At 34.7% G+C, this 12,541-nt stretch overlaps 1 protein-coding gene across 2 annotated transcripts in view; it reads left to right on the top strand.

Moving 5' to 3' along the window:
• LOC144956239 (regulating synaptic membrane exocytosis protein 2-like) overlaps positions 1 to 12,541 on the top strand; it is a 91,033-nt gene that overhangs the window by 842 nt on the left and 77,650 nt on the right. For both annotated transcript variants that reach the window (XM_078886662.1, XM_078886661.1), the window contains exon 2: positions 3,621 to 3,730. In XM_078886662.1, the coding sequence (XP_078742788.1) occupies positions 3,621 to 3,730 (110 nt within the window). The remainder of the gene's footprint in view (positions 1 to 3,620; positions 3,731 to 12,541) is intronic.

The following is a 12,541-nucleotide window of genomic DNA, read 5'->3' as shown; positions in this document are numbered from 1 at the left end:
CTGCATGTCGTGAAAATCAGGACTTCATAGGCTTGAACCGCCGACCATCGAGTAATATACCTATATATACATATGTAAATATATATATATATATATATATATATATATATATATATATATATATATATATATATATATATATATATAATATCATTCTGATTCGGCTAATAGAAAATGGAATATTCATTCAGACATATTACCTGAGGACTCGATGTGTCACATATGATTCTTTTTCATTAAAAGCGATTCACTGATGGCCATGTCAAATTAATTATAATTTTTTGCCATCTGCGTAAGTGAGGAATCAAAAAGTGTGTAATTCTATCATGTAAAAGTAATTAAATTAAATACGATTAATTTCCCTTCTTCATCTCTTGTGCAGAAGGGGTATTAACTTATAATATGATGTCATTAAAATCGTCTCTTTCTTTCTTTCTTTCTTTCTTTCTTTCTTTTTGTTAATTATGTTGTTTTCAATACTTTGATATTTCAAATCTCATGATGATTTAGAAATGATTTAATTTACCATTTGTAATTAAAAGCTTATTATTTGACCACAGATATTTTTTTCACTTTTCAAGACTTTCCTTTTCAGCAGCAGACCAGATTGGACTTTCGAGACTCGTGTATTTATTATTATGTAGCTAAACAATAATGAACGTTACTTATTTATACCAATGGTGATATTTACAATCATTATTTTTATATCCTCGCCCATTTTATTCCTAACTTTTTATTTAAATATAAAATTATCACCTCACTATTTTAATTTCCATTCTATATTCAATTTTTCCTTTCTATAAAATCTCTCTGTTATCTAAAAAAAAAAAAAGCTTTTTAAATATATTCTTTTGAATTTCAAAAAAAAAACATCAAAAATTTAGCAAAAGCCTTCAACACATAATAAAATGTCAACACACTATTCTTAAACAAGTATTCTGGGTGCGACTTTCAGTTGTTCGTATGTTTTTTTTTTTTGTTTTTTTTTTAACTAAAGTAACAATATTAACACAATGAATAATAGCAGTTAATTAAGAAAGAAAAATAGTGGATAATTGAAATTATTAATATCACATCGATAGAGTACATTATGTCGATATAAAGGAAAACCTGTAATTTGCATCTTTGAAAAAACATTTTAGTGAAATTTTTGTTTTGCAAACCGATTAGTGGGAATCAAGTCAGCACGAAATTTGATGTAAGGAAAATATTCAAAACGTTCACTATTTCGTTTATTAATTGAACATATTTCGTTTATTAATTGAACATATTTCGTTTATTAATTGAACATATTTCGTTTATTAATTGAACATATTTCGTTTAATAATTGAACATATTTCGTTTAATAATTGAACATATTTCGTTTAATAATTGAACATATTTCGTTTAATAATTGAACATATTTCGTTTAATAATTGAACATATTTCGTTTAATAACTGAACATATTTCGTTTAATAATTGAACATATTTCGTTTATTAATTGAACATATTTCGTTTAATAATTGAACATATTTCGTTTAATAATTGAACATATTTCGTAAAACTCAATGCTGAAATCTGAATATGTTAAAGTTATAGAAAACCCCCCGATATCTAACCATATTATAATTTCCAGTCTATAAATTATAACATTAAATCGCTGTAAGTGATTAACTTAGAAATTGTATCAGTATCCTCGGTAAAAATTGTTCATATTAAGATATGAATAAACTGAATAAATACTCTCTTTTGGAATCATTCAGGGATGATTTGCTACAATTTTCCATTCAACTATGACATTTTCCAGTGTTTAAATTACTTATCAAGTTTGTTTTTTTTTCCAATTGAACACATGATAAGCTCACCCTATAGGCATATTCCATGCATTTAAGTCTGTTCATCCATTTAACCTTTGTACAGATAATATATCAAATCCAGCCAATGAAATAGTGTGTCATTTAATCCCATCATCAAATGCTACCATTGATTTACCCCCGATACAATTGCCACGAAGGAAGGATTGACTTTTTCTTTTCCAGTGGCGTTTCAATGTTATCGTTTTGTTGCATTTGCTCTTCCAATATTTTATCTCTTTCTCTCTCTCGCTTGCTCTTTTCTTCCGCTCTCTCTCTCTCTCTCTCTCCCTCTCTCTCTCTCTCTCTCTATCTATCTCTCCCTCCCTCTTAATCCACCATGTTTTGTTTCATCTATATTTCCTCCTTCTCTCTCCCTCTTTCTCTCTTCCTCTCCCTCCTCTCTCTCTCTCTCTCTCTCTCTCTCTCTCTCTCTTCTCTCTCTCTCTTTCCCTCTCTCTATCTCTCCCGTCTCATTTTTAAAACAATAGGCAATGAGATTAGCGTCCCTTGATTGGACGTCACCTTACAGAGAGAACGTCAATTTGGTTTTGAAGTGCCTGAAGCCGCTTTCACCGGAAGCGAGGACGAGAGACGCATGCGCACAACCAACATGACGTTCTCTCTCTAATAACTTTTCCGCCGGTGACGTCACAGACTATGGACTACTCTTCCGCTAATCTCATTCCCTATATGCATTGAAAATGAAAAATTATAATTTACGTAACGTTGACAAGCCAATCAGGAATCTAGCATCCTTGAATGAAACGTTTCTCTCATCTTTTATTGCTTTATTCTTTCTTATATTTTAAAATTGTTTTCTTTTTGCATCTGTTTTTTTTTTTGTCTTGTTTAATTTTTTTTTAATTTGCGTTTCTTAAAACTAAGTAACAGTCTATTATCTTCGTTAAATGAAATGACGTGGAAATATTTCTTCAGAAAAGACGTCTGTCTGTCATTGTTTTCACACAAACACTAAATATTACAGTCGCCAGTACAGAATTGAAATTGCCTTTGACATATTTTACAATTATGATGTGGAATGTGACTGGATTTGTCAGTGTAAGAATGTCACTTTTCCAAAACTCGTTAAGTTGATTTTTCCACTTCTACTTTTTGAGATTTTTCATCCAGGAAATAAATTGAAATGTAAACATTTTAATTTAAGCATCAAATGGCACAAGAATTTTCCTAGATTTGTGTGAATTCGAAGTTTAAATATGATAAAATAATAGACCAATGAGAATTTTTAAGAGAAATAATCCTCAATATCTCAAAATGAAAAAAAGAGGAAATTAAGGATATTTGGAAAACCACATTCTTCATAGGGAATGAGATTAGCGGAAGAGTAGCGTCCCTTGATTGGACATCACCTTACAGAGAGAACGTCATTTTGGTTTTGAAGTGTCTCAAACCGCTTTCACCGGAAGCGAGGACGAGAGACGCATGCACCAACCAATATGACGTTCTCTCTCTAATAACTTTTCCACCGGTGACGTCACAGACTATGGGTGACGTCCAATCAAAGGACGCTACTCTTTCGATAATCTCATTCCCTATTGGTTTCCCTCCACAATTCATGGAATCCAATTTAGCCACGAAGTGAGGCTAAACACAGTTTTAATCCTTTTTTTGTTTCTTTCCCAGCAAAAAAACATGTCCCTATCTCATCATAATTCAGTTTTACATGTTTATATATTGACACACTTCGATATGATTTGGTCATCCAATTTATTCTATAACATATATCATATATTATATTATTGTATATCATCATTATATTGTAGCCCTGTCCGTGAAAACCAACGACTACTACCACACCGGCGATTTTCAACATTCTGACGACCGATGGAAAAAAGATGAAATTCTTGCCGCGAAAATTAAAAAGTTTCTATCGGTGAGTCCTGGAACCTGGAAGAGCAGAATAGTCAGATTTGTGATGCTGGATTTAACATGTCATATTTCAAAATGACAGAATAGTCAGATTTGTGATGCTGGGTTTAACATGTCATATTTCAAAAAGAAAGAATAGTCAGAATTGTACAGGGTTTAACATTTCATATTTCAAAATGAAAGAATAGTCAGAATTGTACAGGATTTAACATTTAATATTTCAAAATGAAAGAATAGTCAGAATTGTACAGGATTTAACATTTAATATTTCAAAATGAAAGAATAGTCAGAATTGTGCAGGATTTAACATTTCATATTTTAAAATGAAAGAATAGTCAGAATTGTGCAGGATTTAACATGTCATATTTCAAAATGAAAGAATAGTCAGAATTGTGCAGGATTTAACATGTCATATTTTAAAATGAAAGAATAGTCAGAATTGTGCAGGATTTAACATTTCATATTTTAAAATGAAAGAATAGTCAGAATTGTGCAGGATTTAACATGTCATATTTTAAAATGAAAGAATAGTCAGAATTGTGCAGGATTTAACATTTCATATTTCAAAATGAAAGAGTAGTCAGAATTGTACAGGATTTAACATTTCATATTTCAAAATTGGCCCCAGAATTAAATATAAAAAGGCATGTTCTTTCTGACGAGACTAGCACGGTACGAAGTTTAGAAAGATTCAAATTGTAGAACTATTAATATTATAATAAGATGCTGCTTTAAATTCCAGGCGGGGGGTGGGGGGGGGGGGAGCATAAATCTCACAGTCAATATTATTTCATATTTCTTTTTGATCGACTAAAAGCTCAGATCCAAACTGAAAGGTATTTGACGTAAAAAGACGATTTCTGATTTGGCGTAGGTTAAACATTTCGATCATTCGCCATCCCCTCTCCCGAAAAAGAGATGTGAAATTAACAAAAAAAAACAAAAAAACAAAAAAAAAAACCAAAAAAAAAAAACAAAACAAAAAAAAAAACAGAGCGGATCGAATTAACCGTCTTGATTAGCGAGCACAAGCAAGTGAACTAGTTTTGATCCCGGGTTCAGTCTAACTTTTCACTCAGCCTTCTGTCTACTCTCAGTAGTGATTGGGTTGTTGGGTTTGTTAGATTTGGCAGAAAGTAGTACGTTGCCATAGGCTAATTTATGTCCAAATGGTAGCAAGCAATTGCTATTTATTGCCCGTTGTAGAAACCTGGACAACCTCGGGTTCCATGGCCATCAAGCTCCGAAGGGCTATAAACTGACCAACATGCAATAATGTTATCAAAATCAATTTTTTTCTCGAACGTTCCTTGGGCTCTAGACTGACGGTGACCTAGACAGACTGAAATCTCACTAAGGTATACCACCACCATCACCACCACTACCACCACCCCAATGACAACAACTATAGTAGCTACAACAAGAGCGACCATATCAACAACAGCATCAGCAACAGCGATAACAAATCAATAACAATCCGACTCGAATTTGTCTAGACGTGTAGCCAGTATCGGCCATTATATGCGGCTATGTGGTCTTGTGGTATGACACTCGCTTTCAGATCGGAAGGTCCTGGGTTCGAGTCTCGCTCGGCGCATAGTTGAGTCATTGGAGAAGGCTCTTTACTCACATTCTCTCACCGTACGCATGTGTAAAATGAGTACCTGGCCGTTAACAGCGTTGTCTCTGTCCCAAAAATTTGTAATATCGTCTGACAGGCGTCATGTCTCGTCCTAAATGTTATGTGTTGCTGTTGGCCAGGGACCACTTGTAAAGCGCTTTGAGCACGTTTAGTGGATATTGCCCTTTATAAAAGCTCAATTTATTTTATTTATTTATTTATTTTTTTTTTTAATATGTAAATATATTATTATTATTAATATTATTATTATTTTACTTTTCGGTCAAGACTCTCCCTATTGATTTATATTTTGGATAAACTGAGGCCGGTTATACAACGACAAATCCCCGTATAATGAAGTTATACCGTAGCCATCGTTATGTAATAGCCTGACACTGAAATCCAAAAGCACTGGCAGTTTGACGTCATTATAAATTTGGTTTTTGCACCGCCTAGTGAGTTGTCGTTAGTAGAGCTCATGGAAACAAGTCATTTCATTGGTTGAACTATTGAATTCAACTCACGATTTGTTTTCTTTTGTGGCAAAAGACTGGCATTTTGACGTCATTTTTTTGTCAGTATCAGCGTGGCCTTCGTAAAGTTACGGCCTGATACTGACCAAAAAATGTCGTCAAAATGCCAGTCTTTTGCCACAATAGAAAACAAATGGTGATTTGAATTCAATAGTTCAACTAATGAAATGACTTGTTTCCATGAGCTCTACTAACGACAACTCTCTAGGCGGTGCAAAAACCAAATAATGACGTCAAACTGCCATCCATTTTGGATTTCAGTATCAGGCTATAACTTCAGGCCGTAACTTTACGAAGGCCACGGTGTCAGGCCATAACTTTACGAAGTCCACGGTGTCAGGCCATAACTTTACGAAGGCCACGCTAAGAAGGCCCCCTATTTTCTATGATTATCACATACCTTTTAGTGAACCATTACGTAAAAGACATTAAAAAGACAGACGTGCCCTCATAAAGGCTTCAAATCCAAACTGATTTCTCAGCTCACGTCGGTGCCATTTTGATTTTCGCTGTTATATCTTTTTTTTTTTTTTTGTTGAAAAGGGACATTTAATTTTTTTTTTTTTCAAAATCCATTCACATTTGGGGGCGAGTTTTGTTATTATTTTAAAAAAACTAAATTAATAACCGACTTGACCTCGGGGTTAGCTTAGCTGTCCTACAGCTGTCTCTATATTGCTGGACCTCTGTAGAGCTAAAAACTTTGCAGTGTTTAAAAATAAACAAATACCCCCCCCCCCCCCCCCAACAAAAAAAAAAAACCAACAAAAAAAAAACCCCACAAAACAAAAACAAACAAACAAACAATACAATCAATTTATAGCCAAATCAAGGGCTCATGTCGTCGATAAAAGCAAATGCAGTGTATTGTGATTCTGTTTAAAGGCAGCCCAAGGCAAAGACTTTGCACTCTCTCTCAGACCACGTGGTAGTATCATTACCATCATCGTCAGCTCCATCATAGTCATCATCATCATCATCATCATCATCATCATCATCATCATCATCATCATCATCATCATCCATTCTCTTTATTTTTGGTTCCATAACCTGCCCCAGATGATTCTTTCTTTATTTCCATTAAGAGTTTTTTTTATATATATATCTTACGCATGGATGTTGTTTTAAATGTTTGTACTACTGACTTTAGGTCAGTTTTTAAATTTACTTTTCATCTGATATTTATTAATACTCATTATGTGTCTTGTGTGGCCACTCAAACTGTTTCAATTTGTTGATACCAGGGTTCTTAGATGTGATCAGTCGTCTTAAAATAGTACTACTGGGGGGGGGGGGGGGTTGTTTCTTGGTCGTGTGATGAATAATATGAGCTTTTAAAAAAAAATAGAAGTAAACGACTTAGGCAATGACAATACTCTTCAACAGTCGTAACGTCACTTCCTTCCTAATGACGCATGGTAACTTAGTAACACTGGCTCTAAACTATCGGAATAATGGCGGACGCCGTATGAAATATTTCTCCGGAGAGCATAAAAGCGTTTCCAGAGGGAAAAAAACCCATAAATTTGACCATGTTTTGACTTTTACACATTCTGATCACAAGGCATATGAAAAGTTCTAGACAGCATGAAGAATAAAAAGTAATGATTTTCTTTGTTTAGAACCAAGATGGCCGCCGTTGCCGGGCGGCGTGACATCAGACTACTGAATCCTATTGAAATATGCACTGAAAAGATTGTATACAAAAGTTACCAATGTATACAAAAGTTACCAAACTTACCAAATTCGAGTGCGATGACGGCTGCCGGAAACACTGGATCGTAAAAATTCCATCGATAAGAGGAATTAAACTTACAAACATTTGGAAAAGTATTGAACACCAAATCGGGGTGACTTCATTGCAATTAATTACGCTGAAGGCCCTTCGACTCATCAGGATAAAAGAAAAAAGCGACAACAAAAAGGATTCAAACTTCAAACCATCGTCTCTGCCAGTAAGAAAGTCGCCACACTACCATATTATTCTGAAAAAGAAAACTTTAAAAAAAACTTTTGCCAGAAATTTCGATCGATAATATTGCCCTCATATTGACAAAAACAAGAACTCAAACCTAGGCCATTAAAAATTGTAAAGAACCTTTTTTTTTTTACAATGAATGACTGCTCAGTCAATACATTTCCAAATGTTTGTAAGTTTATTTTTTTTTTAATTGAACTTTATATAACGCAATATTCTCTAAATGTGCTCAAAGAGCTTTATAAGGGGTCCCTGGTCAACAGCAACATGTAACACGTAGGACGGGACATGACGCCTGTTAGGCGATATTACAATTTTCCGGACAAAGACACCGCTGTTAACGGCCAGGTACTCATTTTACACCTGAGTACGGTGAGAGAATGTGAGTAAAGAGCCTGTTCCAAGGACTCAGCTATGCGCCGAGCGGGAGGCTCGAACCCAGGACTTTCCGATCCGAAAGCGAGTGTCATACCACTAGACCACATAGTTTGAAGACTAATGGAAAGGTTTGGTGAGATGGATACAGAATTGTTGTTTCCATCCCAAGTCTTTCTAATTCATCTTGTCGATAGCATTTTTTCAATGAATGACTGCACAGTTTACTTACTCACTCAATCCTAGAGATTTTTGCTACTTTTCAAAATTGGAGAAAAAAACATGTATTAAAAATAAGCATGTACATAGATAGCTTTATTCAACTATCATTATCATGCAAAAACTAAAAAAAAACCCATTAGCTTTGATACTACGCCTATAATTTGTCTCATAAATACGTAATTAATAGGCATGGGTGGTAAAAGTAACACGGGTAAACTACGGATATAGTCGGTGTTAGGGTTGAGAAAGTTAAGATAGAAAAGACAATAATTCCCTAGGACTAAAACATCGTATATGACACATGACATTGGTATCAACATTATTGAAACAGGGTGAGTTCATTAATGTATTACCTAATGTCCAAACAGTATAATGTATAAGATATGATTTCAAAGGGTGTTTGGTGAAATAGTGAACACGGAGATTTTAAAATTGATTGAATTGTTTTAAAAACAATTATATCTTCTTCCTCTTCTTCTTCTTCTTCTTCTTCTTCTTCTTCTTCTTTTTCTTCTTCTTCTTCTTCTTCTTCTTCTTCTTCTTCTTCTTCTTCTTCTTCTTCTTCTTCTTCTTCTCTTCTTTCTTCTTCTTCTTCTTCTTCTCTTCTTCTTCTTCTTCTTCTTCTTCTTCTTCTTTTTCTTTCTTTTCTTCTTCTTCTTCTTTCTTTCTTTCTTTCTTTTCTTTCTTTTCTTTCTTTCTTTCTTTCTTTCTTTCTTTCTTTCTTTCTTTCTTTTCTTTCTTTCTTCTTTCTTTCTTTCTTTCTTTCTTTCTTTCTTTCTTTCTTTCTTTCTTCTTCTTCTTTCTTTCTTTTCTTTCTTTCTTTCTTTCTTTCTTTCTTTCTTCTTCTTCTTCTTCTTCTTCTTCTTCTTCTTCTTCTTCTTCTCTTCTTCTTCTTCTTCTTCTTCTTCTTCTTCTTCTCCTCTTCCTCCTCCTTCTCTTCGCATCTTCATATATAGGAAGGTAAATTTACCATAAACAAAAGTCGCGTTGATTTGAATAACGCATAGCATCAAAACACTATTTGATTCATATCTCTTTCAGAACTTTTCTCTCTATCCAACTTTGAACAAAGACATGGCTTTGGCCTTTTTAAGTTTTGTACATTTTTTCCCCAACAACTATATCTTGATCTATCTACACTTCTTTCCATGTGATGTACTCATTGAAAACCCCTTATACTCTCTGAATGTAAAACTTGTTCTTTCTACGTTAGATAAATGAATTTTCAAACCTTGTATAGTTTACACCTTACGATCATAACAATTTTCTTATAGATCCCCCTCCCCCCCCCCCCAACCCTGTTTTTTCCCTACCTTTTTTACGTTAGATGTTTTTTAATGTTTAAATGTTTTATCTTATCCAAGATTTGATTTGATAATCATTTTGTAAAAGAGTTGCGTGCTTAGATGATTTAATTACTTGTTCTAATCTGAGTATCACAATATTTTATTATGTTCTGAATGGAGTTCGTGATACAATGTAATATAGGTCTGCATTCCATGTTACAACAGTTCTATTTTATTTCATTATGTGTCATTTGGTGTCCATTTCTATTTCTAAATATTGCCTGTGTGTTATAGACATAACTGTCTTAATTATAAATATGCCTACGCACCAAAATTGGGGGCTTTCTAATTTTTGAGAACGTTTTGCAAATTTCGGACGCAAGCGGCGACCTCCCATTGATTTTGTTATTGAATTGTTCCTTGACACGGATTCAAAGACGCAAAAGATTGTGTTTTTACTAGTATTTGTCATGCATAAGATCAGAGTGGTTTCTCTCTCTCTCTCTCTCTCTCTCTCTCTCTCTCTCTCTCTCTCTCTCTCTCTCTCCTCTCTCTCCTCTATCCTCTCTCTCCTCCTCCCCCCTCTCTCTCTCTCTCCCCCCCCTCTCTCAGTAGATAACTATTATATTTATTCATATAATGAGTCTGCCGACAGTGCTGTTTCGGCGTCTCATCGGTGCTGCTTGGCATATGCTTTTAAAGGAAAGGGTAGTTTATATATAATGATGGCCAATATTGCTCAAAATACAAATGACTTGAACTTTGCACTACATGTATATCAGTTATTTTTAAATGTTTTTATTTGAGAATCTCTCGTAGATCCATTTCTTGTAAATATCAATGCCGTCCCAAAAATGAACACGAACTAGTTGTTTTTTCCCCCCTTCTTCCAGCCATGTTACATCGTTGAGAATTTACCCGTATTAATTATATATAATACAAAATTCTCGAAGATACTAGGTGCAAGTTTTATATCATGAGATGAACAATATACCGTATAATATGTGTGGATATTCCATATGCCTAACTTTCTCTTACAGCTTGAAGATCTTGGGGCCACATGTCATGTGTGCTGCATTGGACACAACAGAAAACATAGACAATATCCTCGTGGAATGGGTCTAACGTTTCATCTTATAAGAATTGATTTCAATTTTCTAATGCTCTTTACTTTAAATTTTCGCTCCTGCCCCCACCCATGCCCCACCCATCCATCCACCCATTTGACCAAAAATACAGGAGAGCCTGAGATCAAACACGACAGCCTTTTGTTTCATCCACATCACCATCATCATCACCACCATCATCACCATCTTCACAACTATCCCCCAACCGCATTGTGGCTTCGACCCGAGAGCGAAGGAAAACCCACCCTCTACGACACTGGGCGAGGAACGAGCCTGGAGACAGAGAGTGGTTCCTCCGATCTTACGACGGTCCGGGACAGCGGCAACGATACAGCGCCTTCTTCTAGTAGCGTGCACACGTTACACAGCGGACATGACGTCATAACTGCGTCACAGTCACATCCGGTGGGCAGTGGTGGTGGTGGTGCTGGCGGTGGTGGTAGTAGTAGTAATAGCAACAGCAGCAATCTTATAAGTATCGGTGTTGGTGGTGGCAGTTGCGGCCCTAATCACGGTAGCTATATAAACAATCCCCGTACCGCCTCCAGTTCTTCTATTCAAAACAATAACTTCAACAACAATACCAGAAGTAGCAGCAAATTCGTCACTTCTAGTCGTGTGAGTGGTATAGGTGGCGGTGGTGACGATGGTAGTGGTGAGGGCGGTGCTGGTGATGGTGGTGGTGGTAGTGGGACTGTGAGGAGAAAGAAAACTAAAAACTTCAGTATTACTGGTGCCTTCCTTCAGACTGCTGGCGATGACGAAACTTCAAAGGTATACATACATAAATATAACTTATGAAAATGTTTAAATTTTCTTCATAATTTTAATTTGATTTTCTTTTAAAATTTAGTAAGGGATTTACAAATAGTCAAATAATCTATAAATAGATCAGATGAGATTTTTCTAAATCGTAGAAATATTGTTGTTTCAGTAAATAAATGATCATACTTGAAGCATTGTTAAACTCACTGAACAGGTTGGATATGTAAAGATGCGCTTTAAAAATGTAAATATCTATTAATCTAAACTTTTCCTTATTTATTTTATAAATTAGACTCGTGGAAACCCCCCCCCCCCCCCCCCCTTAAAAAAAAAAAAAAAAAAAAATTAATTAAAAATAAAAATAGTAGCTTTTGAAGGCAATTAATTACTACTTAAATCAAAATTATGGATTCCAGTTTGTTCTTAACACTTGCATACAGAATACATACATAGATTAGCGTTTTAATAGTAATGGGGTTAGTATTTGACATGATATATTGGTCAAAGGCCAAAGATCAATGGTGAATAGGCTTTAAAGAATTCTAGCTAAACAAACGTGTTTTGAAAGCCATCATGATAATATGTGACACATCGTCCCAAAACGGTATTACTCGTATGTCGGGATGAACCAGATACTAAAAAGCCGAATTAAAGCGAAACTGAACACAAATTTGAATTATTGCTATCTAGCGTTCTAAGATACGATATTCATTCTATTCAATACAGCATACAAACTCATTGCAAGTCGGATATTTCTGGCAATAAATTCAATTTTCAGCAACTTAATCATCCCGAGTTAATACCGTTTTGAGACGAGGGGTCACATATATAATATTATGACGATACAGAAAAAAAAAATGAGAATCTTATAAGAATTCAAACTTGTGGTTGTTACTCGTTTGTACTGT

Source organism: Berghia stephanieae, chromosome 11 (genome assembly GCF_034508935.2).
Source record: "Berghia stephanieae isolate SIO BIC M18660-M18661 chromosome 11, UCSD_Bste_1.3, whole genome shotgun sequence".
Classification (NCBI taxonomy): Eukaryota; Metazoa; Mollusca; class Gastropoda; order Nudibranchia; family Aeolidiidae; genus Berghia; species Berghia stephanieae.
This window is presented reverse-complemented; position numbering and strand designations above follow the sequence as displayed.